Source organism: Macrosteles quadrilineatus, unplaced genomic scaffold (assembly GCF_028750875.1).
Source record: "Macrosteles quadrilineatus isolate MER2022 unplaced genomic scaffold, UCM_ALF_1.0 Scaffold_9__3_contigs__length_116548681, whole genome shotgun sequence".
Taxonomy (NCBI): Eukaryota; Metazoa; Arthropoda; class Insecta; order Hemiptera; family Cicadellidae; genus Macrosteles; species Macrosteles quadrilineatus.
Window position 1 is genome coordinate 72,985,202 of NW_026542602.1, and position 27,736 is coordinate 73,012,937.

The 27,736-nt window shown below is 33.7% G+C and overlaps 1 protein-coding gene across 2 annotated transcripts; it reads left to right on the top strand.

Annotated features, from left to right (window-relative positions):
• The first annotated feature begins 2,404 nt into the window (after window positions 1–2,404).
• Window positions 2,405–27,447, top strand: LOC129002824 (regulation of nuclear pre-mRNA domain-containing protein 1B). 2 transcript variants are annotated; one of them, XM_054430900.1, is made up of 8 exons: window positions 2,405–2,898; window positions 6,659–6,898; window positions 8,031–8,102; window positions 20,400–20,593; window positions 21,219–21,318; window positions 22,080–22,255; window positions 23,814–23,947; window positions 25,383–27,447. In XM_054430900.1, the coding sequence occupies exons 1-8, from the start codon at window positions 2,748–2,750 to the stop codon at window positions 25,390–25,392; spliced, it is 1,077 nt and encodes a 358-aa protein (XP_054286875.1). In that variant the 5' UTR covers window positions 2,405–2,747; the 3' UTR covers window positions 25,393–27,447. The 2 variants fall into 2 exon arrangements, with proteins under 2 accessions (XP_054286875.1, XP_054286877.1); XM_054430902.1 differs by lacking the exon at window positions 8,031–8,102.
• The last annotated feature ends 289 nt before the right edge of the window (window positions 27,448–27,736 follow it).

Here is a 27,736-nt window from a genome sequence, read left to right on the forward strand (position 1 = left end):
ACTTTTGGAACTGATAAAGGTATTGTAAAACCAGATATTTTATTATAATTATGTTGTGAAAGCTAGACCCAGAGAATGAAAGTCGTGTAAACTCAACTATGGACCATTGTTGGTCCAACAAAAGTATCTTTTGTTGGTCCAACGGAGTGAAAAACGGTTAGACAACGGTTGGCTTGATGTATGATACCCAGCAATGCATATTAATGTATTTCATTAACAATGAACCAATGTTGGTCCACAGTTGTAAATATTGGTTGGCCCAACTACGAGATATACAGTTGGACAACGGTTGGTTGGTTGTGGAAGCTCCAACCAACCATCGACCAACTGTCCCACAGTTGGCCAACGTTGGCCCAACCATCTGTGCTACATGGGTGAGACCAGGGAATCGTCATTCTTCTTTTGTTATGTGTATATGTGTATTTGTGTATTAGTGTAGGTTGTGAGCAGTTTAATGGTTTAGTCTATTGTAGATGCTGTGATCTACGTAAAATTCATTTAGGTTGTAATATGGTTTGTTTAGCAAATATTGTTTTAGTTTTTTCAAGAAAGTTTTGTCATTGTGGATTAGTTTTAAATTCTCTGGTAACATATTAAATAGCTTTGACCCTATTATTTGAGGATTTTTACTAGTTTTGGTAAGTCTGTGTTGTTGAACAGTATAGTTAAGTTTCGAGTTTCTTAAATTAAGTTTGTGGCAATCATTTCTGACTTTTGGGGGGTTGAGTTTCAAAAATTTGATGGTTTCCAGAATGTAGAGGGATGGTAGGGTAAGGATTTCATTGGATATGAAGAATGGTTTGCAATGTTCGTCATATTGAAGCTGTTCTATTGTTCTTATGGCCCTCTTTTGTATTGTAAGCAGTTTTTGTATGAGATGGTCTGCAGCAGAACCCCAAGCTATGATGCCGAATCTTAAATGGCTTTCAAATAATGCAAAATATGCGATTTTTGCAGTTTTTTTGTCTGTTATAGAGCATATTCTTCTTATTGCGAATGTTGCTGACAACAGCTTATTTTCTAGATGTTCAATATGCTTTTGCCAGGATAAGTTTTCATCCAAAAAGACTCCTAAGAATGTTGTTTCTGATACAGTTGTGATTGATGTTGAGCTTGTAGTCTGAGGGTTAGTCTGTTTTTTTGTTGAGAGGTTTATATTGACTGTTTTAGTTTTATTTATCTTGAGGTTCAGTGAGGAACATACTTCTGAAGCTAGTTGTAAGGTTTCTTCTGTTTCACTATTAGGTATTGTAGATACTGGGTAGAGAATGGTCGTATCATCCGCAAACATTATGCAAGTTTTATCTGTTGACATATAGTCTGGGAAGTTGTTGATGTAGATGATGAAATACAAAGGTCCCAGGACAGAGCCCTGTGGGATTCCTCGTTCGGATACCAGTAACTGTCAAATTAGTATGTAGGCCTATTTCTTTTGATTTGATTGTTATTGTTTTTTTTATAAAATTATTTTTCCTTCCACCATGGTTGTGATGGTTGTGAATGGTTGTGAACCCTCGAGTTCGTAGCAGTTATTCAGTCGAGTCGAGTCAAGTACAAGTCGTGTATTGAGTGAGAGCGGACTGAGTTGAGTACTGAGCGCCGATGACCGGTGGCACGATTTTTATTTCAGCTGCAGTTTTTTAATACGGACAAAATAAGAGTTTAAAAATTAGAATTTAAAAAAAAATTATTATAGGCCTAAAACTAAAAAAATATATAATTAATTTTTTAATTAAACTGTCATAACCTAACCTAACTAACCAAACTTGCTGATAATGAAAACATTGAATAATGGTTTACTAATAGAAAAAAATAGTTCTGTTCATAAAATAAAACTATAAACGCCTCAAATAAAATTTTACATTTTTTAATTTTTTTAAATTAAACTGTCATGACCTAACCAAACTTGCTGATAATGAAAAAATTGAATGAAGGTTTACTAATCGAAAAAATAGTTCTGTTCATAAAATAAAACTATACATAGCTCAAATTCAATTTTATAAGGTTTTAATTATAAAATTTAACTGTTATAACCTAACAAAACTAACCAAACTTGCTGATAATGCAAAAATCTTAGACAAAAAGTTTGTGCACCCGATGGGTTTCGAACCCGGTACCATAAGTTTAAAAGTACGGCACGCTATCCACTAGACCACTGAGGCCGATGGCTTCAACTCGTTACATTGCGCTAATGGTGTTCCCTCAGCCAATAGGATGCTCTCATTTTGTTCTTATTAAAATAACTGCAGCTGAAATAAAAATTGTGCTGACCGGTGAGTGTAGTTGCAAGTTAGTGACAGTGACAGTGAAGTCAGAAGTGAAATCGAAATCAATCCAATCCCAATCCTAGTCCAACCAACCCAACGAACTAAACATCAAAATAAGTGTAAGGTAGGGTGAAGTCTGAAGTTACTGAAGTTTGTTGAAGTAAAGTGATAGCGATAGCGTGATAGCAGATGAATGGTGATGTGATAGTTTTTTTTTCGGATTTCTTTAAGTTTGTTAGCACAGCAATAATCTAAATCACTAATCAATAAAATATCGAGCTGCAGCTAAGTGATCTTTTGTTTTGTTTGTGGAAAGTAACATTAGTTTGGCAGACATGGTGGCATTATGTGAATATTAGCATTGACTATATATACCTACAGATATTAGGCACAGTAACAGAGGTGAGGTGTTTGTGTCATCAGAAAAGCTCATCACATCAATGTTTTTAACTATTTAATTTATCCTTAAGAATTGGAGGCATGGCTGGTTTTACAGACACCGCTCTTTCAAAGAAATTAGACGATTTGAATGCTTCTCAACAAAGTATACAAACTTTGTCTCTATGGCTCATCCATCACAGAAAACACCACGAAGCCATTGTGAAGATGTGGGCACGAGAGTTACAGAAAGGTAGGCCTATTATTAATTTCTGTAGCTTCGTTTAGTTAAGTTATAATAGCCTAAGTGCCGCTACCTCCTACCCATTAAGCGGGTAAGGTTCAATACACCCAGGCACCAGTGTTGTTAAAAATAAGCCCAGGCCTATGGAATCACAAAGCCTACGAACAAATGTAAACAAAGTAACAAGCAAATCATAGCCAACACGAAAAACCCTTTGGTAAATCTTTGATATGTCTGCATCGCCTATGAAAGCTCAAGTTTCTTTAAAAACCTAACATTCTTAACACTTGAATTTGCAATGCTAGCCTAGTAGGCCTATAGGCCTACACTAAGTTAAGTTAACTCTTCAGGGGCACCCCCGGTAGAAGACAGAATAAAATCGTAATCCTAAGCATATGTACATCTTTATTGGTAAGTTAGAATACAATGCCACAAATTTGAGCTCAAAGGAACAACTGAGTAAAAAATAGCAGCTGTTTGAATTCAAAATTGTTTGTTTTTTTTATTTTTTTATTGGGAGATAAAAGTAAAATGCAGTTATGCACGCCCGTGGTCCTTGAGGAGAGTGTAGGACTCCACATACATCCGACCCATTAACTTATCACTTGGCTTCATAACTTATGTCTTTTTAACTCAAATTTATTTTATTTTAACCCTCCGAGTGTTATTTACACTTTGTGTAGTGTTTTGTGTCGCTGCAGCGACTCATAAACACTGTTTACGGCGAAGGCTCTATGACTGACAAAATCGGATTGAACTGGATCGAGTTAGGTATCGTTTTATTTGACAGATTCAGAGCTTTCTCCGGAGGTCTGTCTCTAAGCGCTATTCAATTTAGTTCCGAAAATATTGTAGCAGACAGCTGACGTGCGTATTTGTAAACAGCTTGGTTAACCTCGGACCGATGACTGATGTGTTTTATTACGTTTATCATTGTTTTAGTGTTAAAAATCAAAAGTAGTGATATAGGTACGTGGTGCATTATAAGAAGATTTAAGTGATTTTGAAGGGCTGGTTGATGATCCTGAAGAAGTAGGTAGTGATATTGATGTAAATTATCAGCCAGATTCCTAGCTATGGTTAGGCTATGCATTCTTAGCTAAACGCTATGTACTGAAATCTGTTTTTTGCCCATAACTTATTTATTTGCAAATCTACTTCCTTATATTATTATATTTGTAATCCTCATAAAATTTAGAACAAAGTGGCTATTTTCAAATATTTATAGGCCTATAATTTATACAATTTCATTGAGCGTGAACTTATTTTTTTTTTTTGAAAATTTTCCAAAATATTTTTATTTTTACCAAAAAAATTTTTTTGAAACAAATGTTCCTTATGTTCTATGTATAATATTGAAGCCCATGATTTTCCAAACAAAATGGTATATATAGAACAGTAGGCCTACGGTATAATTAACATTGTTTTCAAGCTTCTCAGATCCGTTTTAATAAAACCTTGCAAATGAGCAAAAAATAGGCAGACATTAAGGCCAAAACAAGGGACACTCGGAGGGTTAAAATAAAAAAATCTCAGTTTTTAATCAATAATTTGTCTAAGAAGGGACAGGTTCTCATCCCTAATATTATTTGTGCCATTACACTTCATAGTAGGCCTATAATAAAGCATTTCATTTCAGTAGGCTAGTGTAGTTGTTTTTTAAAGTTTCAGTACCTAAGTAGGTGCCGGTAGTGAGAAGTTAACTCACCTCTTAAAGAGTTACAAGCTTTTAAGTTAAAACCGATTTTTTTATTTTCAATTTTTTACAAACAATTACACAAAGTTACCTTACCTAGGCTACTACATAACTTAAGTGTAAAAGCACAAATAATGTTAGGGATGAGAAACTGTCCATTCTTAGACAAATCCTCTTGATTAAAATTAAAAAAAAAATTAAAACAAATAATAGGCCTAGGCCTAAGTAATTAGAAAAGGCCCATGAAGCCAAGTGATAATGGATTCAATGTGTACCTAGGCCAAAATGCACCGAATTCAATGCTTTTTATTTGAGTCCTAGAGTAAATAGGCTTAACCCATTGCCAAGATATTTAAAAAACCGCAGATGCTTACAAACACGTAAAGACCACGATCGGCCTATAAAAAATGGTCCCCAATAAAAAATTTGTAATTCCAGACATTTTCACAAAATTATTTTTAAGCTAACAAAAACATGCTTAGTTTTACCTAAGGACAAAACCTAGCAAGTAAGTTAGGCCTACCTATCAAATTTATCTTAGATAAGTTAGTCAAGCAACTAATGCTGGCCCACTTGACCTGCGACGGGCTCTGCCACATGGGCCCTCTAACGCAACAATATAGGCTATATATGATGTGTATTAAAGATACCATAGCCTAATTTTGTTGTGACGTAATTTAACAGCAAGGAGTGCTAGGACAAATGTAGTTAAGCCTACAACAGCTAAACTGACACTAGGCCTACTTGACCGATCGAAAGAAATTCTCTTCTAATCTAAGTAAAAAAATTGACATCAGTCATGTCTAGGTTGGCATTAACTGTCCTCGTAGCCTGCGTGAAGGCGCTATAATCTAGGCTGCTCATATTTAGGACCAATGAATGTGGTCCCCGGTGGATCACACCAGAGAGGCCCATCTATGTAATTCAAATGAATGAACTAGACCATTTTTTACGATCAAATCGTCATATAAACCTAGGAGCCTAGGACACTAGCTAAATAAATCAATCCATTCTTTCATTGATACTGTTAGGAGGCTGCACACTAGATTTGTTTAGGTACTTTGAGTCAGATTAAAAAAAAAAATACCTTCACATCTTGGGTCAAAATCAGGTTGGTTTAGAATCGGTTTGTTTTGGAAACTGTTGATTTTTAGTATATAGGCCTAGGCCTAGAATAGCCTATCAATTTTCGAGGCGAGCCAAGTCTAGCCTACAAGTTTGAGAGATCAAGGACAAAGACAGTAACTTAAAGCCTCGTGATTTTATGTCCGCAATTACATTGCGACCGAAGAGCTTGACAGCAAGGATGACGACCACAAGGTTTTCCACGATCGCGGATCTCGACGAGAACATTTCCTTGCGGGTACCAATGATGGCCACGGGAGATGTTTAATATTATGCTGTGATTGGGGTAGACGATAATGATTAGATTTTACTACCATAAGACAATTTTAATATTTCCTTGACCGTGCGAGATAACTTATTCAAGATTTTGACGCTATTGCAGAAGATGATTTATGGTGACGTTTCTTTTCACGCAGGAGATATATCTAGGATTTTGCCGCGATTGTGGAAAACATGATGCTGTTATCTGATGATTTCCTAGGTTTGGTTGCAATCGTGATAGACTATGATAATGTTTTCATGACTGCGCGATCATGATTTTGTCACGACCATGGAAGACGATGATGACACCTCAAATCCTCCTCAGGAGATACCATGCCAAGCAAAATTGCAAGTTTAGGTAAATACTTGTGATAATGTATTGTTTTTAAAGATTATTGGGAGGGGCCCGGGGGTGAACAAACTTGAGGTGGGGCCCGCAGGTTCTTATCGCCGTCACAGCCTGAAATGGTTTATGGTTTCAATTCATCTGATTTTAATACCTAGTAAAATTTTACATATTTTATTATTATGGTAGGCCTGGTAAAAATTATTTTAAAAATGGCTTTGTGGTAATTGTTTATGTTGCATGCAAAAAATAAATCAGGATGATCAAATTTTGAATGATTAACCAGTAATAGCTTCGTCACAAAGTTTTACTTCCTTTCTTAAAAAAAGTCTTCATTTCAGGAGATGAAGGAAGGCAACTTACACTCATGTATTTGGCTAATGATGTCATACAGAACAGTAAAAAGAAAGGACCAGAGTATGGGAAAGAGTTTGGCACTGTACTGAAGAAAGCTTTCGAAACTATTGGTACAAGAGTGCATAATGACAAGACAAAAAAGAATATCAACAGACTGCTTGACGTTTGGGAAGAGAGAGGAGTCTACAGCCGCTCACAAATTGCAGACTTCAGAAGAGCGTATAGTAAGTAATGAACTGCAGATTGTTCACTGTACAATTTGTTATCAGGTCTGTAACTAATCTAAGGAGTAGTGCCTACTAACTTACTAGAGTTGTATGCTGCTTTTACAGGTAGATATTTGTACATACCACATAATAGATCCAATTTATTTGGTTTTCTTTTAACAGGACGGAGGTTATTTTTGTGGTTGCCTTTGGCTATTGAGGTAGAGCTAAGAAGATAAGTAGGTGCAGTAGCGTTTCCTGTTGTGGTTTGGGATGCATTGCTTAATGCTTACAGCAGACCTAGGCCTGCCTACCGGTCAATTTGTATACTCGTATACTCCTATTTCCTATTGCTTCCTGGACTTAAGTTTCTGAACACATTTTAAGTAGGTATCTTTTTAGAGATTCATTTATAAAAGTCGATATTTTATTACTTCTGTGCCAGGTAGTTGAAAATTATGGTCGCTGTCCATGTTTGTCAATCAAAGCACCAAATCAGGCCTAGTGGCTAGTGTCAACTTTTTCTGCATTTAGTAAATCATTGATACATTTATTTCTGGTTGTTTGGTGTCGACTTGTATAGTGTTAGGCAAAGTTGGGCGTAGAATGTGAGTCAGACATGTTTTCTTTTTATAAAGTGGATTGTTTGATTATCTCATTATAGATCCATCCAGTGAAGCAAAACAACCTGATCAAAAGTTTGTGTAAGAAAAGTGTTGACGGGGATATAATTTTTAATAAAAAAAAATGTATAAACCTTTTTTACACTTAAATCTGCTCGTTATTGCCTATTTACTTTCTCGTGTTAAAAATAATTTTTAATTAATAGGCCTACAGTCTTGTGCACATGTATTTATGAGGACTTTGAGAACTCGCACTATTCTAAATTGGTATGGGTAAAATGTTACATAAAATGTTACAAAAAATACATGCAAATATTGCATCAATCATACAAGTTTAAAATAATTAAAAACATCTATATTATTTTACTAAATAAAAGAGGAAACGGTCAATAGAATTTAAAATAAACCAGTATTTTAAAATTATTTTACTACTAATTAGAGTTTGAAAAATATATCGCTGAAGTCTATAAATAACTTTGAACTATTTTAAATTGTTTTTATGGTATGAATTTGTTTTTAACTCTTAGATCCCAGTTCCCAAGAACCTTTAGTTGTGTTTGGACATGCTATTCCTGAGAACCTCCAACAAGCGATTTCAGGTTTGTAAATAAAATTCAATCCACAGTCATGCTTGTTTTGAGATAGATGTTCATCAAACATTCCTTATTGACTTAGTTCTCATCATTTCAATATTGAAACATTTTATTATTTATTTCAGTTATTCATTTCAGTTTGCGCTCTCATGTTTGGGCTCTATCTTTTGGAACCATTTTAGTAGACTACATCTTGCCATTAGTTAATTTTATTTTTCATTCATTATAGTCATCAAGAAATAAAGATTGTGTAGACCAAGTATCTCAGATTTAGTACAAGTCCTACATCAATAGATGTTCTTGTTAGTTAAACTCATATATTGTGGCTTTGGAAAACTGTGTACTGTAGCTACCTTCCCATTATTCTTCTGCTGTTCAGGTATAAGTCAACTGCTCTTCTTTGTTTTGGGGTTTTGTGCTCCCAAATTTACATATTTTAACTCATGGTGGAATGCAAGCATGCTTTGCTGGATTTTTTTCTCTCAGTCGCCAAAATGATCACAAGACTATTATCCTTGCTTAGTCACAATAGGATAGCCAAAAAGTATTTGCACACCTAAGTCATCAATTGCAGTCATCCATAAACTATTTAGTGGTTTATAAAATTGAACTTCATATCAAGGTTGACTTCTTATCGAGTTTTGTGCTACCTACTAATCTAAAATATTGTATTCAAGAAGGTTTTACAGAGGCTTTTATTTCAAGATGTGCATGCTATCGATTCTCTTTATAATTGTTATCATATTCTACTTCAGTTAGCATGAGGTTTTTTTTCTTCAGTTTAATGTATTTAGTTTTGTTATATCAGTGTTCTAGTTATACAGTAGAGAGTCGAAAATCCGAACGTCAAAAATCTGAAACGTCAAAAATCCGAACCGCTCCTGAGGGTTTTAAAATATTGAATTAGCACAGAGACAACAGATAATTTCGCGGGCCAACCAGTCGGCGCCTGGCAGGGAAATGAGTGAACGCGCCGAGCCAGTCGGTGTTTTGTTCGTTTCCAATGTAAAGCTCTACATATTTTTTCAAGAAACGAACTACAGTTAAATGAAAATACCTAAGTACAAAAATCATTATTTTTATTTCATTCTCTGTATCCTAGAACTGTATGCATTATTATTTAAGCAAAATAAGTTAAAAAACTAAAATAATTTCCATGTAAAAATAACTCTAAACGACTTCTAAATTGTTTTCAATTTCTCTAATTCAAACAAGCAGGTGTTTTAGTAATTGATTCAATTATTTTGTCTAAACGATTGTGTATGTTATACTATCAATATGTCAAACTATTGACAATTAAACAGATACATCCACTCAAAACTCAAACTCGAAAATGTTGACAAAAACAATACTTTCTCCATATACTATGTATAGGGGGGAGAAAGTAAAAAAGGTAACAATAAGGTACTGATTAAAACAATCGATATATACTTTCGTTACATGCAATTGCTTATATAATTGAAATTTATAACTGAGTTAATAACAGATGACTTATTACTCCCTAGGCACTGAACCGCTTTTTACTCCCTAGGGTGTATAAAGAGCTGCTTTAGACCCGCAACAGATGTATTAATTAAAAACAGCTGTTTTCGCTGCAGAATGACAAAAAATGTTTAATCAAACCATTAGAATTTAGAACAGCTGTAGAATTTAGAACAGTATCGAATGTTTCTTGAACCTATGACATAATCTAAACATATGGTTTCATAGTAGGCCTCTAAACGATTCAATGTCATTAACATCCTGTTGAAACAATTTTGTAATTTTAGTTTTTGTACCTATAACAGTAGTAATTTGTAACCACGTTATTATTGCATTAACCATATGATTGACATATGAATATGTCATTTATATAGATAGCCTAGAACAAACTATCAATGACTAGTTTTATGTAAAAGTTCAATTCATAAGAACATATTATTGTTTTCTCCTTTAACAATTTAGCTAAATGCTATATTCATATTAATAAATCTTTAATACTATTCTTAGTATTAGAGTCAGTTAAGTATGAATTAAAATAGGAAGGCTGATAAACCAGAGCGCAGCATATGTTGTTGTAACAATCATTTTAATCTTATCAGAGCCATAAACATTTTCATTAGTAGATAATAAATATCCACAACGAACTCCCACTATATTATAACTTTTAAATCTGAATAAGAGATAGACTTACATTTTGAAAAGGAATTAAATAAACGGTATCAGCATTCTGACACATACTTTCTCCCATAAGATTGTCAATGTCAACAACCTTTCTCATGAGTAAGCGGTGAGAGTAAATATACGGAAATGGGATTTGTACAATTTTCTTCAGAATTTAAAGGACTATAACATACTAAATTTTTATCAAAATCGTTCTAGCCAATTTTGGGAAAATCCGATTTTCCGTTATTTTATGGGGATTTTTATGGGAAAATAACATAATTTACCATAACTTTTGAACCGTAATTTTTACAGAAATGGGATTTGTACAATTTTGTTTAGAATATAAAGGACTATAACATACAAAATTTTTATCAAAATCGTTCGGGCCATTTTTGAGAAAATCCTATTTTTCCAGTTTTTTATGGGGTTTTATGGGAAAATCTCCATTAAAAATAAAATTTTCTAAAAAATGGCAAAAACTATCAAAATTGTAAGGATCATAACATACTCTGTTAAATCAAAACCGGATTTTTGTCTAAAATCCTATTTTTTGTTATTTTATGGGGGTTTTATGGGAAAATAACATAATTTACCATAACTTTTGAACCGTAATTTTTACAGAAATGGGATTTGTACCATTTTGTTCAGAATTTAAAGGGCTACAACATACTAAATTTTTATCAAAATCGTTCGGGCCATTTTTGAGAAAATCCGATTTTTTCAGTTTTTTATGGGTTTTTATGGGAAAATCCCCATAAAAAATCAAAATTTAAAAAAAATGAAAAAAACGCCTGGAGATACCACGGATTAGAACCTACATACCAAATTTCATTGAAATCGGACCACAGGTGTAGTCCCTAGCTCTGTACACATCCAGACACACAGACACACACACAGACACACATACACGCCATCCCTATACTTGTGTGGACATGGGTTTTTAACCAAACTATGTGGACATCAAGGCACACGGCTGAAAAAAATATCCTAGGTTCTTTCTAACCTCAAATTGAAGATGAATAAAAGAACACTCCTTGTTTACTGGTCTAAATGTAGTAAAAAAAATCATTAAAATTGTGTGGACGTCCCCACAGTTAATGCAAGAGTCGGTCATGTCCCCACAGGTAATGCAAAAGCTAGTACACATGTCCACACAGATAATGCAAATGTTGACACAATCGAGTGTTTTTTCGCTTGAAGGTGTTAATGTCCACACAGATTGGGAATTTCACTGGTTGCATTTTGACAGTATATTTAGGTTATATTGTCTCCACTCTTCTTTATAAACAAATCGTTGTATATTAGTCACATCCGAATTGCTATTTAGCATATGAAATAACAATATTCATGTATTAATTCATTGTAAAAAATATTTAATAAGTAAGAAATACAGTTTCTTGTCAGATTAAAATATTTAATAAGTAAGAAATACAGTTTCTCGTCAGATTAAAATATCAGGCCAAAACACCAATGTCTTCATAAAGATATTGCTGGAGAACTATCGACATTTTTCAGTGATACAATCGATTTGGTTCCATATTACTAATATAATTTAATATTTTATATTAATATTGTATAATTTGATATAAATATTTTATAGTATTAATTTCATATTAATGTTTTACAATATTGATTTATTAATTAATATAAATTGAATATTTTATATATTAATAATATATAAATTAAATACTTTGCTGTATTTGGTTTTGACTTATTCTATGACAACAACTGACTTTGTATCTGAACAGAAAGCCCTTTCAGATGAGGTACTCAATTCAGTTTCAAATTTGACTATAGCTTGACTATGTTTAACTGTAGCTCTAGTTAGCGTCTTTAATCGATGATAGTGTAAATGGATTAATGCAGGTAGGAAAAAGATGATTCTGTACAGTAATCAGCGACCAATAGTACAAAGAAATATTATCATATGAATCACTCTTTATATATGATACATTACCTGTACTTGTAGTCAGTTAGCGTCCATAATCAACGGCAGTACAAAAGGTTTTATGAGAAGAAATAAAGCATATTCCCGTATTAAAATTACTGGCGGACGTAAGGAAAATGTACTATATATTTTAATTAATGACTATACTGTCGGTACGGCACTTAAATTGCAACCTACAAGTCAACCCAACACTTCGGTCATCTAGATGGGGGCGTTTTGTTGGGGTAGCATCTTGACGACAACCCCTTACTATTAGAGGAGGGTTAAACATTTTGTCTTCTCAGTTTTTTAATTGTAATTCACTTTATTACTGAATTCTTTCTATTTTTTTCAAATGAATTATGTCCGTACGAATGAATTTTAGGAAAACGGAATCTATCAGGAAAGTGCAGCCGTTCGGTTCTAAAGAAACTGTTAGGATGATGTGGATGTCGAAACGCTTTGTCAACCAGGGCCGTCCCTAGGGTTGTCAGCGCCCGGAGAAAATGTAGTCGCGGTGCCCCCTCCCCCCCAGTACTAGTCGCATTCGCATATGTTTGCTTCATACTACATTACGTTTACATTTTGATTACACCTATAGTGTTACATATTATTGTTAACTACAGCCTCATTTTCAGATTCGTATTTATTAACGCCATAATCTGATAGCCTTTACAATTCATGCAAACCTACAAGACCACAAACAAAATTTGCTACGGCGCCCGGGTCAACTTGACCCGGTTGCCCCCCCCCCCCTTCGGACGGCCCTGTGTCAAGCTGTGGTTCAATTGTTGATTAAGCTCTTTTTTATGTCACAGGTGAGACAGCAACGTTAGATAAACATTAAACCTTATAAATGTTAATTTAACAAGATTCACTGCCCATAAGGATTCAATTTTCATTAAATTTATTATATTTCTATTCTAGAATGGTTTATTTTACCTTCCCAATATTTATGTTGTGATATTATGTCATGGCCCCTAGATCACCAAATTTTAGCGTGTGTAAATTTCTTCTGTGAGGCGTTCTCAAACTTAGCATCTACACTCACAAACCCCGTACTTAAGGACGCAATTAACCAGAAAGTAAAGACAATTAATGATGGCCATTTAATTAAAATGATGGGACTTGTAATGGAAGAATGTAATAAGACAGGGATAAAAACTGTAATAATAATAAAAAATAAAAATAATAAAAAATAATAAAATAATAAAAAAAATAATAATAGTACAAAAATAATAAAAATAATAATAAATAATAGTAAAAATAATAATATATTATATATTATATAATATATAATAACATTCATGTTGATCAAATTATAAAAAAATAATAAAAAGTGATAAAACTGGTTAAAACTGTAAAGTCTGGCCAGCACTGTCTATTCACTTACAAATTGTTGCAATTGGATCTTGCAAATTGTTATTTTAATTACTAAATACTATATTGAATAATATATGTAACATTTAAATGTGATATTGATTAATTATATCACGAACTCATTATTTTTATTATGAATGAATGAATTATATATTTATTAAAACAAAGTATTCACAAAAATTGTATATTTGTATTTAATGGATAAGAAAAACATAAATGTGAAATGAACTGAATAAATTAAACTAACCTTTTGATCAATCAAAAGGTATCATAGTTGGGTGATCAGTAAGAAGTTGCTTCACAAGTCATGGACTTCATCTCAACTATGGAGGTAAAAAAAAACTTGTTGAATCAATTGTAAACAGCGTTCAGACTGACATCAAGATGCAAAGTACAGCTGTTGCTGTTGAGGAGAGTGTGTCAGCGAGACCTGCGAGGTCAACACCTGCTGCAATGTCGCTGAAGGAATTCCCACCACTTCCCTCACAATCCAGTAATGGACTCGAGCCAACTTCTCTGGCTGAAGAGCTAGAGCATGCTAATAACATTGCTCTAGTTGAGGCAGATATGAGGGAGTACCTTGAGAAATGTAGAAATGACCCAGAAACTGCGTTCGCTCACACAATATCAAGAGATCTACATCATGACAGGAATATGACAGCGGGTGTGGCTGTTGCTTTTCGTAAGGAATTTGGCAGACCTCAGCCCTCCAGCTGCCTTAGTGACTTTTTGGCTTGCCAGGTAAATAAGAATGAGGCAACAGTTTTTAGTCTCATGACCAAGCCAACATATGATAGCAAGCCCTCTGTGACTGATTATGACCAAGCTTTTGAAGAACTTGAAACAGCTTTCAAAGAGAGAAAACTTCGCAGACTTATTTGCTCCCCAATGGGCTGCGTGCGAGATCTCATTGATCCTCTACATTTTGCGACTAAAATAGTTGGTTTTCAAAAGAACACAAATGCAAAAATACTAATTGTAACCAATGATCAAAGGACAAGCAGAAGACCTCTATGGAAAGGACTGACTCATACAGAGTTTGTTGATAAATTACAACTAGCAATCAACAGATGTCGATCTTCAGAGAATAGACAGCAGATCTCCGGAGGGGGTATCAGGATGGGTTCTCCTTGGGGCGCGCCACATTCACCTCCAGTAATCCCTGTCTGCAGTTCACCTGTTGAGCAGAACCATCAGCAATCTGGTGGATACACAGCCCGTGTTGGTCTCCCTACAGTGGATCTGCAGTCTTCAACAAGCCTGTTTTCCAATGACACATCACATCACCAAAAAAACTCCCCTGTGAAGCCACAGGTACCAATTACATAAATTTTAAAAACTTTTGCGTAATGTGTAATTCAAATCATGGTTCTTTTTTAAATAATAATAGCAGAAAACCCAGAAAGAAATCTTTTGTATGGCCTATCTGTGAGGAGGCTAGGTTAAGTAAAAAATATGCATGGTTAATGCACTTGAATATACAAGGAGGAATTACAGATAAAAAAAATGAATTGGACCTACTTTTGCTTGAGTCTAATATATCTGTGCTTAGCTTAAATGAACATTGGCTTAAAAAAGATCAAATTAATATTTTAAACGGTATAGAAAATTACACAGTTGCTGCTCATTTTTGTAGAGAAAATACAGCTCATGGAGGCTCATGTATATTAATAAAAAATAATTTGAATTTCTTTGAAAGAAAAGATCTTTGTATATTCAGTGATGAGTTAGTTTTTGAAATGTGCTGTATTGAGATAGTTTGTTTCAATGCAATTATTATTTCCATTTATAGAATTCCATGTATTTCAAATTTTAGAACTTTTTTAAATAAATTAGAAAATGTGTTTATTTTACTGCAGAAAGAGCTAGGTTTTAAGGATGTTTATATTGTAGGTGACTTTAATATTGACATTTTAGATACATGTACTTTTCCACAACAGAGATTGGATTTTTTGAATTTGTTAGATATTTTTGGTCTAGGTATAAATATAGAATCACCAACAAGAATTACGCCGAACAAAATTTCATGCATAGATAATATCATAACATTCAAAATTAAGCCAATTGATACAAAAATCTGTATGAATATTGAAACTGGTCTTTCTGACCACAGGTCTCTTTTTATTTCTTTACAGGGAAATGATGAGGATAGACAAAAATTACACACTTCTTTTAAGCAAAGAATTTTTTCTGAAAGAAATATTAATAACTTTATAAACTCTATCAGCAAAATGAAATGGAATACTACAAAAAATAACGACCTTTTTCTAAACAGTAATAATTTTTTTGGTTCTTTTCAAAGAATTTTTGAGGAATCTTTCCCTTTCAAACCTGTTAAAATTAAAAAGAAAACAGTAAATAAAAAATGGGTAACACAAGGTATTCAAATTTCTAGTCAAAAGAAAAGAATGTTAAGCAACTTAGCAAAGAGTTCTACTGATGTTAACTTTATTGGCTATGTAAAAATGTACAAAAAAGTTTTTAAATCTGTTTGTAACCTAGCAAAGAAAATGTATAATTGTAGTTATATAAATAAGGCTAGTAATAAGACTAAAGCAGCATGGGCTGTGGTTAAAGCCGAACTTGGTTACAAGCCAATCAATAATTCTTTTCCTGATTTAGTTATTGATAGCAAGTTAGTCTCAGATGGCACAGTTATTGCAATTCACTTTAATTCTAAATTTATTGAGGTAGGGAAGGATTTAGGGGTAAATTTTTCCAAGAGTAAGGCAATGGAACTAGTAACAAAATCAATCACACATAGGCCTGATATTCCAATTTTTAACTTTAGTTTAGTTACACCTCAGCAAGTTATCAAAATAGTCAAGTCACTAAGTGATAAAAAAACGGCTGGTTGGGATGGGATTTCAACTACTATGATAAAAAAAGTAATTAAGTATGTTGCTGAGCCATTGTCCATAATCATCAATCAGACTTTAACCAATAGCACTTTCCCTAATCATTTGAAGTATGCAGAGGTGAAGCCATTATTTAAAAAAGGTTCTAAGAGTAATTCAGATAACTACCGACCTGTTTCTGTCCTGCCTTCTTTTTCAAAGATATTTGAAAAAATTGCATTCAATCAAATGTCCTATTTTCTGGAATCTAATAACTTATTAGCTGATGAACAGTTTGGTTTTAGGAAAAATCGAAGTACCACTTCCACTGTGGCTCATTTTGTAAATTCAATAACACAGAGCTTGGATGGGTCACAGAGCACTATTGGCGTGTTCTGTGATCTATCCAAAGCCTTTGATAGTGTACACCATCAAATTCTTCTTGATAAATTATCCTCCTATAGATTCTCAGAATCAGTTATTTTGTGGTTGAAATCATATTTAAACGATCGCTTTCAAAGAACAGTTATTATTAAAGAAAACATTAAGTATGCTTCTGAATGGGAAAAGATTGTTATGGGGGTGCCTCAGGGCTCTATATTAGGACCGTTATTGTTTTTGATGTACATAAATGATCTACCTAAGAATGTTAAACCTAGTTTGTTGTTATATGCTGACGATACGACAGCCATCATTAAATCAAAAGACAGTCATGAACTAAGTTTAGCCTTGAATCAAGCTCTTCAAGATCTGTCAAAATGGTTTAAAGTAAACGGTTTAAAAATGAACCACATTAAAACACAAATAGTAAAATTTCAAACTGCACAGTGTAGGGACGATCTTGAAGGCTTTGTTTATTTTGATAATGAAAAAAAAAATTTTAGCAACACAGCTAAATTTTTAGGAATTGATGTAGATAGTTTATTGAATTGGAAGAATCACATTCATAACACCTCTAAAAAGTTAAATTCAGTATGTTTTCAAATGTTGGTCTTAAGAAATGTTGTTGATTTAAACACTAGACTAATGATTTATCACGCTTTATTTTCGTCAATTTTACAGTATGGAATAGAGCTTTGGGGCGTCACATCTGATTCGTATCAACTTTTTAAACTTCAAAAAAGAATACTTAGAATTATGACTTTTAAACCCGTAAAACATTCTTGCAAGCAACTTTTTAAAGAACTAAAGATTCTAACCGTCCCTAATTTGTATATTCTTAAATGTTTATTGTATGTGAAATCAAATTTTGAAAAACTCCACAGTGAAAATAATCGGCACAATTATAACACTAGATTTCATACAGATTTTCAATATCCTATACACAGATTAAATCTTGTGGAAAGGACACCTTCTTATATGGGTAAAAGATTTTTTAACAATTTGCCTGGGTACTACAAATCTATAATAGGATTAGTATCTTTTAAAGAAAAAATTTTTGAATTTTTATTGGAAAAGAATTATTATAGTATTGGTCAATTTCTTGAAGATAAATCAATGTGAATTGTTTGTTTTGTTACCTACTATGTATTTATTTTTACCAATATAAGCTAGTTTATTTTAGTATAGTTTGACAATGTCACCTGTTTTGTCTGGCTGTGCCAGAGCATAAAAAAAAAAACGTTTTGTGACAATAAAGATGACTTTGACTTTGATCTAATTCTATTTGATCAAATAGAAAAAATAAATAAATGAAAGAAGATGGGTGAAAATATGAGCTAAATGGAATCACAAGAACAAATAGTGAAATAAATAACTATGAAAAAATATTAGGTAGCATAACAAGTTAAAAAAATAATATTTATATAAATAAATAAATATATATATAAATGATAATTATGCTATGTTTAACCAAATTGTAAGAATTATTTAAATATGTAGTTGATTGGGTTATTCATTTATTATGAAATGTTGTACAAGGAGTATTCTATATCAGGAGATTGGGAAGCCAAACACTCAAGTCCCATTGCTAGTAGCCGCCAGCAGCTTTCCTTGTTCACCAAAAAGTCTGTAGGAGCGCCACTAGTCAGACATCACTAAGTCCACACAGTTAATGTATTTCCTGTGAAAATTGTGTGGACGTGTGTGATGTCCACATAAGCGACCAGGTCCACACAGTCTGGTCACATTCACACTCATGTCCCCACAGCTTATGCAGCACGAAAGCACACACACAGACACACACACACACACACACAGAGACATCACTTCAAAAACCACTTTTTTGGGTCCAGGGGGACCCAAAACGAATATATCCACTCAAAACTCAAACTCGAAAATTTTGACAAAAACAATACTTTCTCCATATACTATGGTATAGGGGGAGAAAGTAAAATTAATGAAAACAGCAAGAGACTGTTTGTTACGTATTTAGCATTTTAATTAAACGATGTCAATGTTTTAAACACGGTTTGAATTAACAACTTTTGAAAGAAAAAAGTATTTATATGGTAGTTTTGTGTAAACTTAGAGCGAATTTCTTGACTTTTCGTAAAACATCAGTCTTGCATATTTTTTTTACTAAAACATACCAAACCAGTCCTTTTTGACAGCTACCTGGTCATGATTATTCGGGTTAATGCTAGTTTAGAAATTAGTAGGGACTCAATTTTGCTACACTATAAACTGTTAAAGTCGACTATTACATTTTTTGAAAGTTTCAGATTGTTTAACAGTTAAGAGTCCTTGGAGGCTAGTGGCCATCTTGGATAATTTTAATCAGCTGCTGAAGAGTTATTTACTGTCCAAAAATATTTTTTTAAACATCAAAGTGATCATAATTTAAATATCTAGAATTCTGTGAGATTAGAAATGTTCTTTGTAGTTTTGAATTATTTTCCAAGATAGACCATGGAAGCTAGTGACCATCTTGAATTTGCTTGTTATAAGAGCAATGTTAATTTTGTTTACTTCAACAGCTGCTGAAGAGTTATTTACTTAGGGTACTTACTTACTGCCGTGGCTCCACAAATCTCAGTTGTCGTGTACCAGCCTCTTTCACCCTTCTCTATCTTCTGCCAAGTTGACATTTTTACCCATTGTCCTGATGTCGTTCAATACTTGGTCAGTCGATCTCAACTTCGGCCTTCACAATAGACGTTTACCTCCAGGTGTGGCTCTCCAAACTTCATACAGTCTAGTTCTTTTCTTTTTGTCACATGCCCTATCCAACTTAACCTTCTTCCTTTAAATATTGCAACGATATCTGGGTTGGCGTATAGTGATCTTTTTTTCCCCTATTCTCCACATTTCTCCCTGGTCCAAATATTTTTCTTAGGACTTTATTTTCAAACACCATGAGTCAAGTTTCATTTTTCTTGGATAATACCTATGTTTCACTACCATATAATAGAATAGGTTGATGTGTATGAAGTACTTGAATAGGTGAAATATGTATGAAAAACTCAAAAGCCAAAGAGAGAGTGGAAGGAGATCTATCTGAAGAGTTTTCCATCAACACTGGTGTAAGTTATTTAAGAGTTATTTACCATCTAAAAGTATTTCTGATAATTTTTAGGGAATTTTTTAGTAGAAATCTGGCCACGTGAATTGGCTTAGTATGCAGGTTTGCTACGGCAGCGGTATTTAACAATCTTCCTTGTTTCTTCTTGTGACTTCTCTCCTTCATCTTAACCGGGTTTGTGCCCATTTACACACCTTTCCTCTCACCTAGCACTAGGATTATCGGGATAATTTTTTTTCCTCCCATCCTTTGATATTTTTCCTTGTAGTTCCAAGGTACATTTTTCCTCTACCTTGCATTTCAAAATCATGTTTCTTAGCCTACTTCATTTTTTAAAACCATGCTATTAGTTATTTTGATTTTTTTTTTCAAATGGCAACCTTTCATTTAGACATCCTCGTTCATTCATAGCCCATTGAATGGCATCTGGATCCACAATTGAATTCACTTGGGATAAAACCTTTTTTTAAACGAGGACTTACACCTCTCAGATACACAGACAGTTTTATACTCTACAAGACCTTTTTTTACACATGCTCTTCCCCTTGTAGAAGGAGAGAAGGATGAGACGCCACCGCCACGTAAGAAGTCACGGGCCAGCAACGGGTCGCTGAGTCGCACTGGCAGTGTCAAGAAGGAGAAGGAGGTGGAGGTGGATGGTCACAAGGAGAGAAGAGTAACCCTGAGTCCTCAGACTCCGGCGGGAGACCCACCAGAGCCTGAGGAACTCATCAAGGCTCTCCAGGTCAGCCAAACCAAACTTAACCTCAACCCATTTCAAGAATTCATTTTTTTCTTTAATAAAATAGGCCTTAGGAGCCCAACAATCCAGACTGTATCTGACAAATTGACATTACCCTCGAGTCATTCCATTATTGGGCTGATCAGCAAAACTGTGGTGCTGGTATATAGAACTCAATAACCTATTGTGATGCACTATGCTCCGTTCACAAAATCTAGACGGTTTGAGGGAAAGTTCCCTCACTACTTTTTTTACTTAATATATATATGGCACAGCTGATTTATATTTTGGCAAACCTCAGCTATTGAGCTATTAGAGGAGGGGATAGATTTCTTTCCCTAAAACCGCCTACATTTTGTGAACAGAATATAGGCATGGTCATGGTTTTATGAAAACTTGTAATGGCTGATATTTTTTATCAGAAAAAAATAGATACCTGATTTTTTTCTGTAATTGAAAAGTGAGGTTAAGAAAGGTTTAAAATGAAAGGCTTTCTTTGATGTGCTGGATTTACTTTTTTAAATGTGGGCTCTCCTTAAAAGAGCCCATTCTCAAACAACAAACAAAGTTGCCATTACATGTTCATTTTCCTATCTTTTTAAAATTAAACTTTTGATATTTTTCTCAGGACTTGGAGACTTCTGCATCAAGTGATGCAGTAGTAAGAGAGAAGATTGCCAGTCTGCCTCCAGAAGTCTCTGAAGTCAACTTACTTTCTAAACTGGAAGGTAGGAGACTCCAAACATTTCCTGCATATCAATCCTTGTCTTAACTTTTTAGAAATTTTTATTTTTAATAATTATCATCTACGATATCTGTGGTCTGTAATTTATGATATTCAACTGACTACCTTACCAATCCTCTTAGAGATATACTTTTAGGAATGAGTTGGTCTTTTAAGTCAATTGTCTGATTTACCAAATTTTAGAATAAAAACAAGCCAAGAATTGGTGGAAAATGATGGTTTGCAACGTCTTCGTAACTATAGGGAAAGTTTTTTTTTTTTTTTATTTATCCAACGTTTTGAATGACTGGACTTCAGATAATCAACACTCCACAGTAATTTGATTTTTTAAATCCACTGTAGGAACTATTTTTTATCCACAAATGATTTTAGAAACAAATCTTAGTTGCTGCTCTTAGGTTTATAAAATTTGTTTATGTTTGATCTATTTAGATGTATTCCAGAATAACATTGAAATCTTTATCAAAATGTTAACAGAGTACATAGGTGTTAAAAGACCAAATATAAATTTTGTTTGGATTTTTTATGGAGACCCAGTAGCCATTTACTTAATAAAAATGCTCTACGTAAAAACTTTGAACATCTGCATGGATATGACACACCTCATACACAGGGGGACAAGAGTCTTACATGTGGACCAGATTCATGACCTTTGTGATTATTACCAGTTATAATTTTATCAAAAGCAAATGTTTCTAAGTTGAGTTTTTTTACGAGAAAAGTAATCGACTGAATTGTTAACAGACAAGGCAGCAGCCGAGCGGTTGGCCAAGCAGGTGAACGAGGCTGTAGGGCTGATGGCAGAGTACAACACGAGGCTACTGAACGAAATGGAGGACAGGCGCAAACTCGCACAGATGCTCCAAGACTTCAAGCAGGCGCAGAAAGACCTCCTAGCACAGGCTGAAGCTACGCTTGATGTGAGTGGTTGTGTTCTTGCCTTTAGTGTGCAGTTATCTCCTGCAGTTATCAGTGCTACTGCTAATGACTGGTTGTAGGAGTATGAATAATGAAGGGCTAATTGCCTGAGAATAGGTGTGAGAAAGGATAGGATAAGCAGGCTTACCTTAAAAAATGTAGGCATCCCACTACATTCACTACAGAACACAGAAGAAAACACAAACAAAATAAACACTGGATATTTCGAGGCCACTGGCCCCTTTCTCAACATGGAGAGTCACATTAGATATTAAGAGTCTTTCACATGTTCACATGTCTTTCACATTAGAAAGACTCTTAATATCTAATGTGACTCTCCATGTTGAGAAAGGGGCCAGTGGCCTCGAAATATCCAGTGTTTATTTTGTTTGTGTTTTCTTCTGTGTTCTGTAGTGAATGTAGTGGGATGCCTACATTTTTTAAGGTAAGCCTGCTTATCCTATCCTTTCTCACACCTATTCTAATACCTTAATTGTAATTATGAAGATGTTGAATGATACTGATGTTTAGGGAAATAAAATCAGCATAACCTAGAGGTAAATAATGCACAGTCAGTTATTGAAGAATCAACTTTACCCACTCTGTACCTGCTAGGCTGAGGGATGATTTTGAGAGGGAGATAGAAGTAATGTCATTGTCCAAGCTATGGTATAAGCCACATAGCAAAGCCAGTGTTAAAATAGTGCAGGTGGCCAGTGCTGTGATTGCACAGAGATTCTGCCTGTACCTCGGTCTAATGTCCTGAGGACCCTTAAAAAATATAACTGACAAAATGTTTTTAAGTTCAGGAAACTGGATCTCTTCATCCTGCACCTTTTTAGCGTAGCGTAGCAAACGAGTTAACCTGAAGGCAAGTGACCGCAGCAAACGAGCTTCAACCTAAAAGTGAGTGAGCGTAGCGAACGAACTTCAACCAGGACGTGATTGAGCCATGCGATCGAGCTCACTTATAAAGTTAAACGGGGCAAAGCCCGCGGGTACAGCTAGTATGGTATAAGTGTGTAAACCTACATTTAATCGAACGAGTTCCCAAACCAGCAAGATCAGACTTTGGAAACTTGGGTTAATGGGGTAAAAATTGGGTTTCCCATTTTTTACTCTGAAAACATCAAATTTAGCAATTTCTTTCCTTCCATACCATTTTGTAGAGCTTATAAAAATAATTGTCCATATTGGATTGTTGTTGTAAACAACTGTAAATTTTTAATTCAAATGTTACTCTTATGGAGAATAATGAAACTGCTGTACTGGTAGTTAGCTTGTTTATTGATATATTTTAATCGAATTTGGTAAGCTATCAATATTTCGATAAAAAACACCTCAATACCTTTCTTGTAGCAGCAAACCTAAGTACTCATTAAAATAGTACCTAAATAAATCTGCCATCTAAATAGGAAATCTGTGTAGTCTGCAGGTTTGCTGCGGCGGTAGTTTAAAGATATGTCAATATCAATACAGATTAGGTCAATTGTACTCCTAACAAACTTGTAAGTAGCCACTGATCAACTGATTATAAGTCAATCATGTTTTGTGTCTCAGGAGTACATGGAGAAGCTCCAGAAGGTCAAGCAGGTGCAGAAGGAGGTCAGATCTCACATGCGCAACCTTCCGGACATCACACAGTCCGCCACCAGTGGCCTGGCACCTCTACCATCTGCCGGAGACCTCTTCAGGTAGTGAGCTAGCTATGTACAGTAAGCGCAAGCAGTCTGGGTGCACGGTTCCGTCTCTACTAGCCGTCCTGTGAACATTTCACCCACCCCCTCCACCTCCTAGCCATGACGATAGCTGAACAACCCCAGAGCCGTGTGGGCCTAATGTTTTTGGAAATGAGCAAAAAACACTCCCAACAACACTTTGGGCCCTAGCGCGGCTGCGCGTCCAGAAACTTATGATCTGAGTTCAACCAGATCATTTTACTCCATTCACTAATATTTGGGTTGCACTCAGTTGGGTCCCAATGTCCACATATCCAAATCAGTCTAATTCCCAATTAATTTGAATAATCGGGAGTCCTACTGCAGTATTTGCATGAAATATTATAAAACCATGTTTTTCTAATTGATGTTCTTTTTTGTTGAATCCAAGCAAATAAACATTGTCCACCTGGAATGATTGTACAAAAGCAACAATACTGAATATTTTTTATAAATATTGAAATACGCCAGCGAGTAACTGTTTTTTACCAAGTGGCTGAAAAATACAATTGATTTGTAGACATACCGTAGTATTATTTATTATTATCATATCTTATCTTGATGTTAAGAATCATTAAATGAATAGAGATATGCGAGCCTGAAATTTTCAATCGAGGCAAACTTTTGAGCCTCAAAATTTAACCGGACCGACCTTTTTTATCGATCATGAATTTATGTACCGGTAGTTACAAATGATAATAAGTAAATCAGACCTAGTAAAAAACTTTTTTTAAATGTAATTTAGTGTAAAGATGAAGAGTAAAATGTAATTTTTGAGTAGCTTAGATAAAATGATGAAGTGAGTACCTAAGTTTATTAACATATTTCACCACATTTTATTTTCTTCAAACGGCAATTTTTTCCTCAAAATTGGTGCGATAGACGTAGACAAAGAATACAAGCGAATATTAAAATAATAAATAATAACTGTTCCATCAAAAAATAAAATAACTTTTTGATTTTTTTATTTGAAGTGCCAATACTTAGTTTTAGCATCAGCATAAAAGTTATTATTTGAAAGTTATATGGGTAAATATTTTATGATCATAAGAGAATATTTATTTCAAAAGGAATGGATTAATTTTCATAAAAACTCAAATGCCAGTTGGACTACCTCAAAACTCAGTTTAAAGCATGTCGCCCACAAAAGATAATAATAAATTTAGTAGAGTTACCTTGTTACCTATCATAAATTTGCTTTCATCACAATGTTGTTTGTGATGACTAGGTATAATCCATCATTTTGTGATAATTTCCTAAGGACACAGAAACATCATCATCGTCTTCTACGATCATAGAGACGTTAACATTGTTATCTGCGACCACGGAAAAATCCTGAATATCTCCTGCGGTTGTTATGACTTTATTAATGACCAGATTTAATTCTAATATTTGTGTTGTGTATTTTCAGACTCAACTAAAGACTGACTCTTCGATTTGTTACCAAATTTGCCTTTTTGAAGATGGCTGAATGGAACTACGATACTACAACACTGCAGTAGTATTATTTCTCTGTTATTTTATTTGATTTTTTGCAAAGCACATCATTTTTATGTTTTGATGTTTTACGCGTTTTTGTTTGTTTTGTTTAATCTGCTTTGTCTTTTGCAAAGCTGGTTTACAACAACTGTTTTAAGGGTAATTTGTTTAAATGTAACAAATGATTATTGTATATACCTATCAGTATAAAATAAAATCAATGTTTTTAACTAGTTCAACATTTCTATTGTATGTAGATTATAAGTATGTAATAAATCATATTAATTGTTGAGTTATCAAATACTACAAGAGAGCCTATGAGCAAATCACCCATTTAATCCTTGAGTTTATAGTTTTTCATTGAGGTAATTCAGATAATTAATTGGAGTTCAGATAATTGTTGTTATGATTTAGTTCCATAAAATTTGAGGCTTTACCAAATTCTCACAATTCCCCTGTAATTTAATTTTTTTTAGTGAAATTCCCATACAGTATAGGGAATAAGCTTTAATCATAGGTCTTGATTACACCGATTTGCTTTTTCATTTTGAGGTTCCCAGAGACCAAAAACACCATCCGTTCAAATTCATTTGTATACATTGTGTAACCATTAGCCCGAAAAAATTAGTGTTTTTATAAAATTTGGTCCAAACGTGTAAACCTACATTTAATTAGCTTGATTGAACTATGGAAACTAGGTTTATGGGCTAAAAATTAGTTTTCATGTTTTTGACCCTAAAAACGTGAAAGTGTAAAATTGCTTTCCACACCATTTTGTGGAGCTTAATAAAGAAATAATTTAGTATATTCATATTGAAGCATTATTGTATGCCTAACGGTTATGGAGAAAAAAAGAAAAAAAGACTTAATTAAAACTCTCATGTTATTCTCATGATTTGGGGGTTAATAAACTGTTGTAGTTTGCTTGTTTATGGATATATTTTAATACAATTTGGCAATTTTGTTTATTTCATACTAAGCCATCAACATTTTTGTAAAAAAACACATTACCTTCTCTGTAGCAGCAAACCTATGTAGCCGTAAAACTAATGTTATTTAAACAGGAAATAAATCTCTAAAGGGAATATTTAAGTGGAAATGTAGCCAGGTAAATAACAAATTTGTAAGTCTGCAGGTTTACTGAAGTGGAGGTATTATTTCCAATCGAAAACCACTGTAAGAGTTCCTAACAGAAACACTGGGGCCAGTTTTTCTTTTTTCCTTTACTTCACATGATTTTTCATTGTTTTCTAATCCACCTATTTCTAATGATTTTAACAATATGACATTGAGTAATCAAACAGTCCTAGAAATGATCTACTTTGATATTTTTAATTTGTACCAATGCGTTTTTTCCTTTCAATAAACATAGAGAAGTAACAAAAATCAATAATTCTATCCTATTACTGTAAAAATATTGTGTGTTGAATCATTTCTGATAGATTTATTTTAGAAAAGTAATTGTAATTTGTAAAAATAAACAAAAAATGTAAAGTTTTTTTTTTATCAAACCATTGACATTGAAAGGTGCTATCATCCTTCTCGTCCTATTGTGTAGTCTCTGGCCTATATTTATGTATAAGTATTCATGTGGGTGGCAATTGAGCGTTAATGTTGATTGTTTTTCTCTCTCCTATTTGGGCAGAGCATATGATTTGTGCTATAGTCTTTAGTTTTAATGACAAAGTAGTTTTATTTTGTTAAAATATTATTACAATCCTCTAATCAATTCTCTTCAAGTGATCCAAAAGAATAATTCTTTAAGTCTATAAGGAGTATGTTTAATCCATGATCAGAATACTAATAATTCCTATTGTCAACTTAAGTTGTAGAAATGTTGAACATAATTTTTGTGTATATTTTGATGATTTTTCACTGTGTTCAAGTCACTTTAGTTTTTATGCATTTTAGTTTGCATTCAAATAATTGTTAGGTACAGTATATCATTTTTATGTAAGGTTGTCAAATTTATCAAGTTGTTTAAATGATATTATGTTGCACTAAAAGGTTTTGTTCTTCATTATTCCCCTTTCCTCTAGATATTTTTTGCGCATTAATCCTACAGATACCAGGAAAAAACAGATAGTGCCAGATATTTTGAAACATGTACTGTATATGGTGGTACAACTTTGCCAATTTAAACAAAACGGTGGTTCTAAAATAATGAAATTATATTTTTTTCACCAAACCAAACTCTTATCCCTAATTGTTTGCAGTGCCGCTCATATCTCATTGCACCTTGTGACATCATTTTTAAGAATTAACTTAACCTGCATTTTAAACATG

Coding starts and splice junctions, on each gene's coding strand:
- LOC129002824 (XM_054430900.1), top strand. CDS start 2,748: ATGGCTGGTTTTACAGACACCGCTCTTTCAAAGAAATTAGACGATTTG. Junction 2,899..6,658: donor GGCACGAGAGTTACAGAAAG/GTAGGCCTATTA, acceptor TCTTCATTTCAG/GAGATGAAGGAAGGCAACTT. Junction 22,256..23,813: donor AGGCTGAAGCTACGCTTGAT/GTGAGTGGTTGT, acceptor TTTGTGTCTCAG/GAGTACATGGAGAAGCTCCA.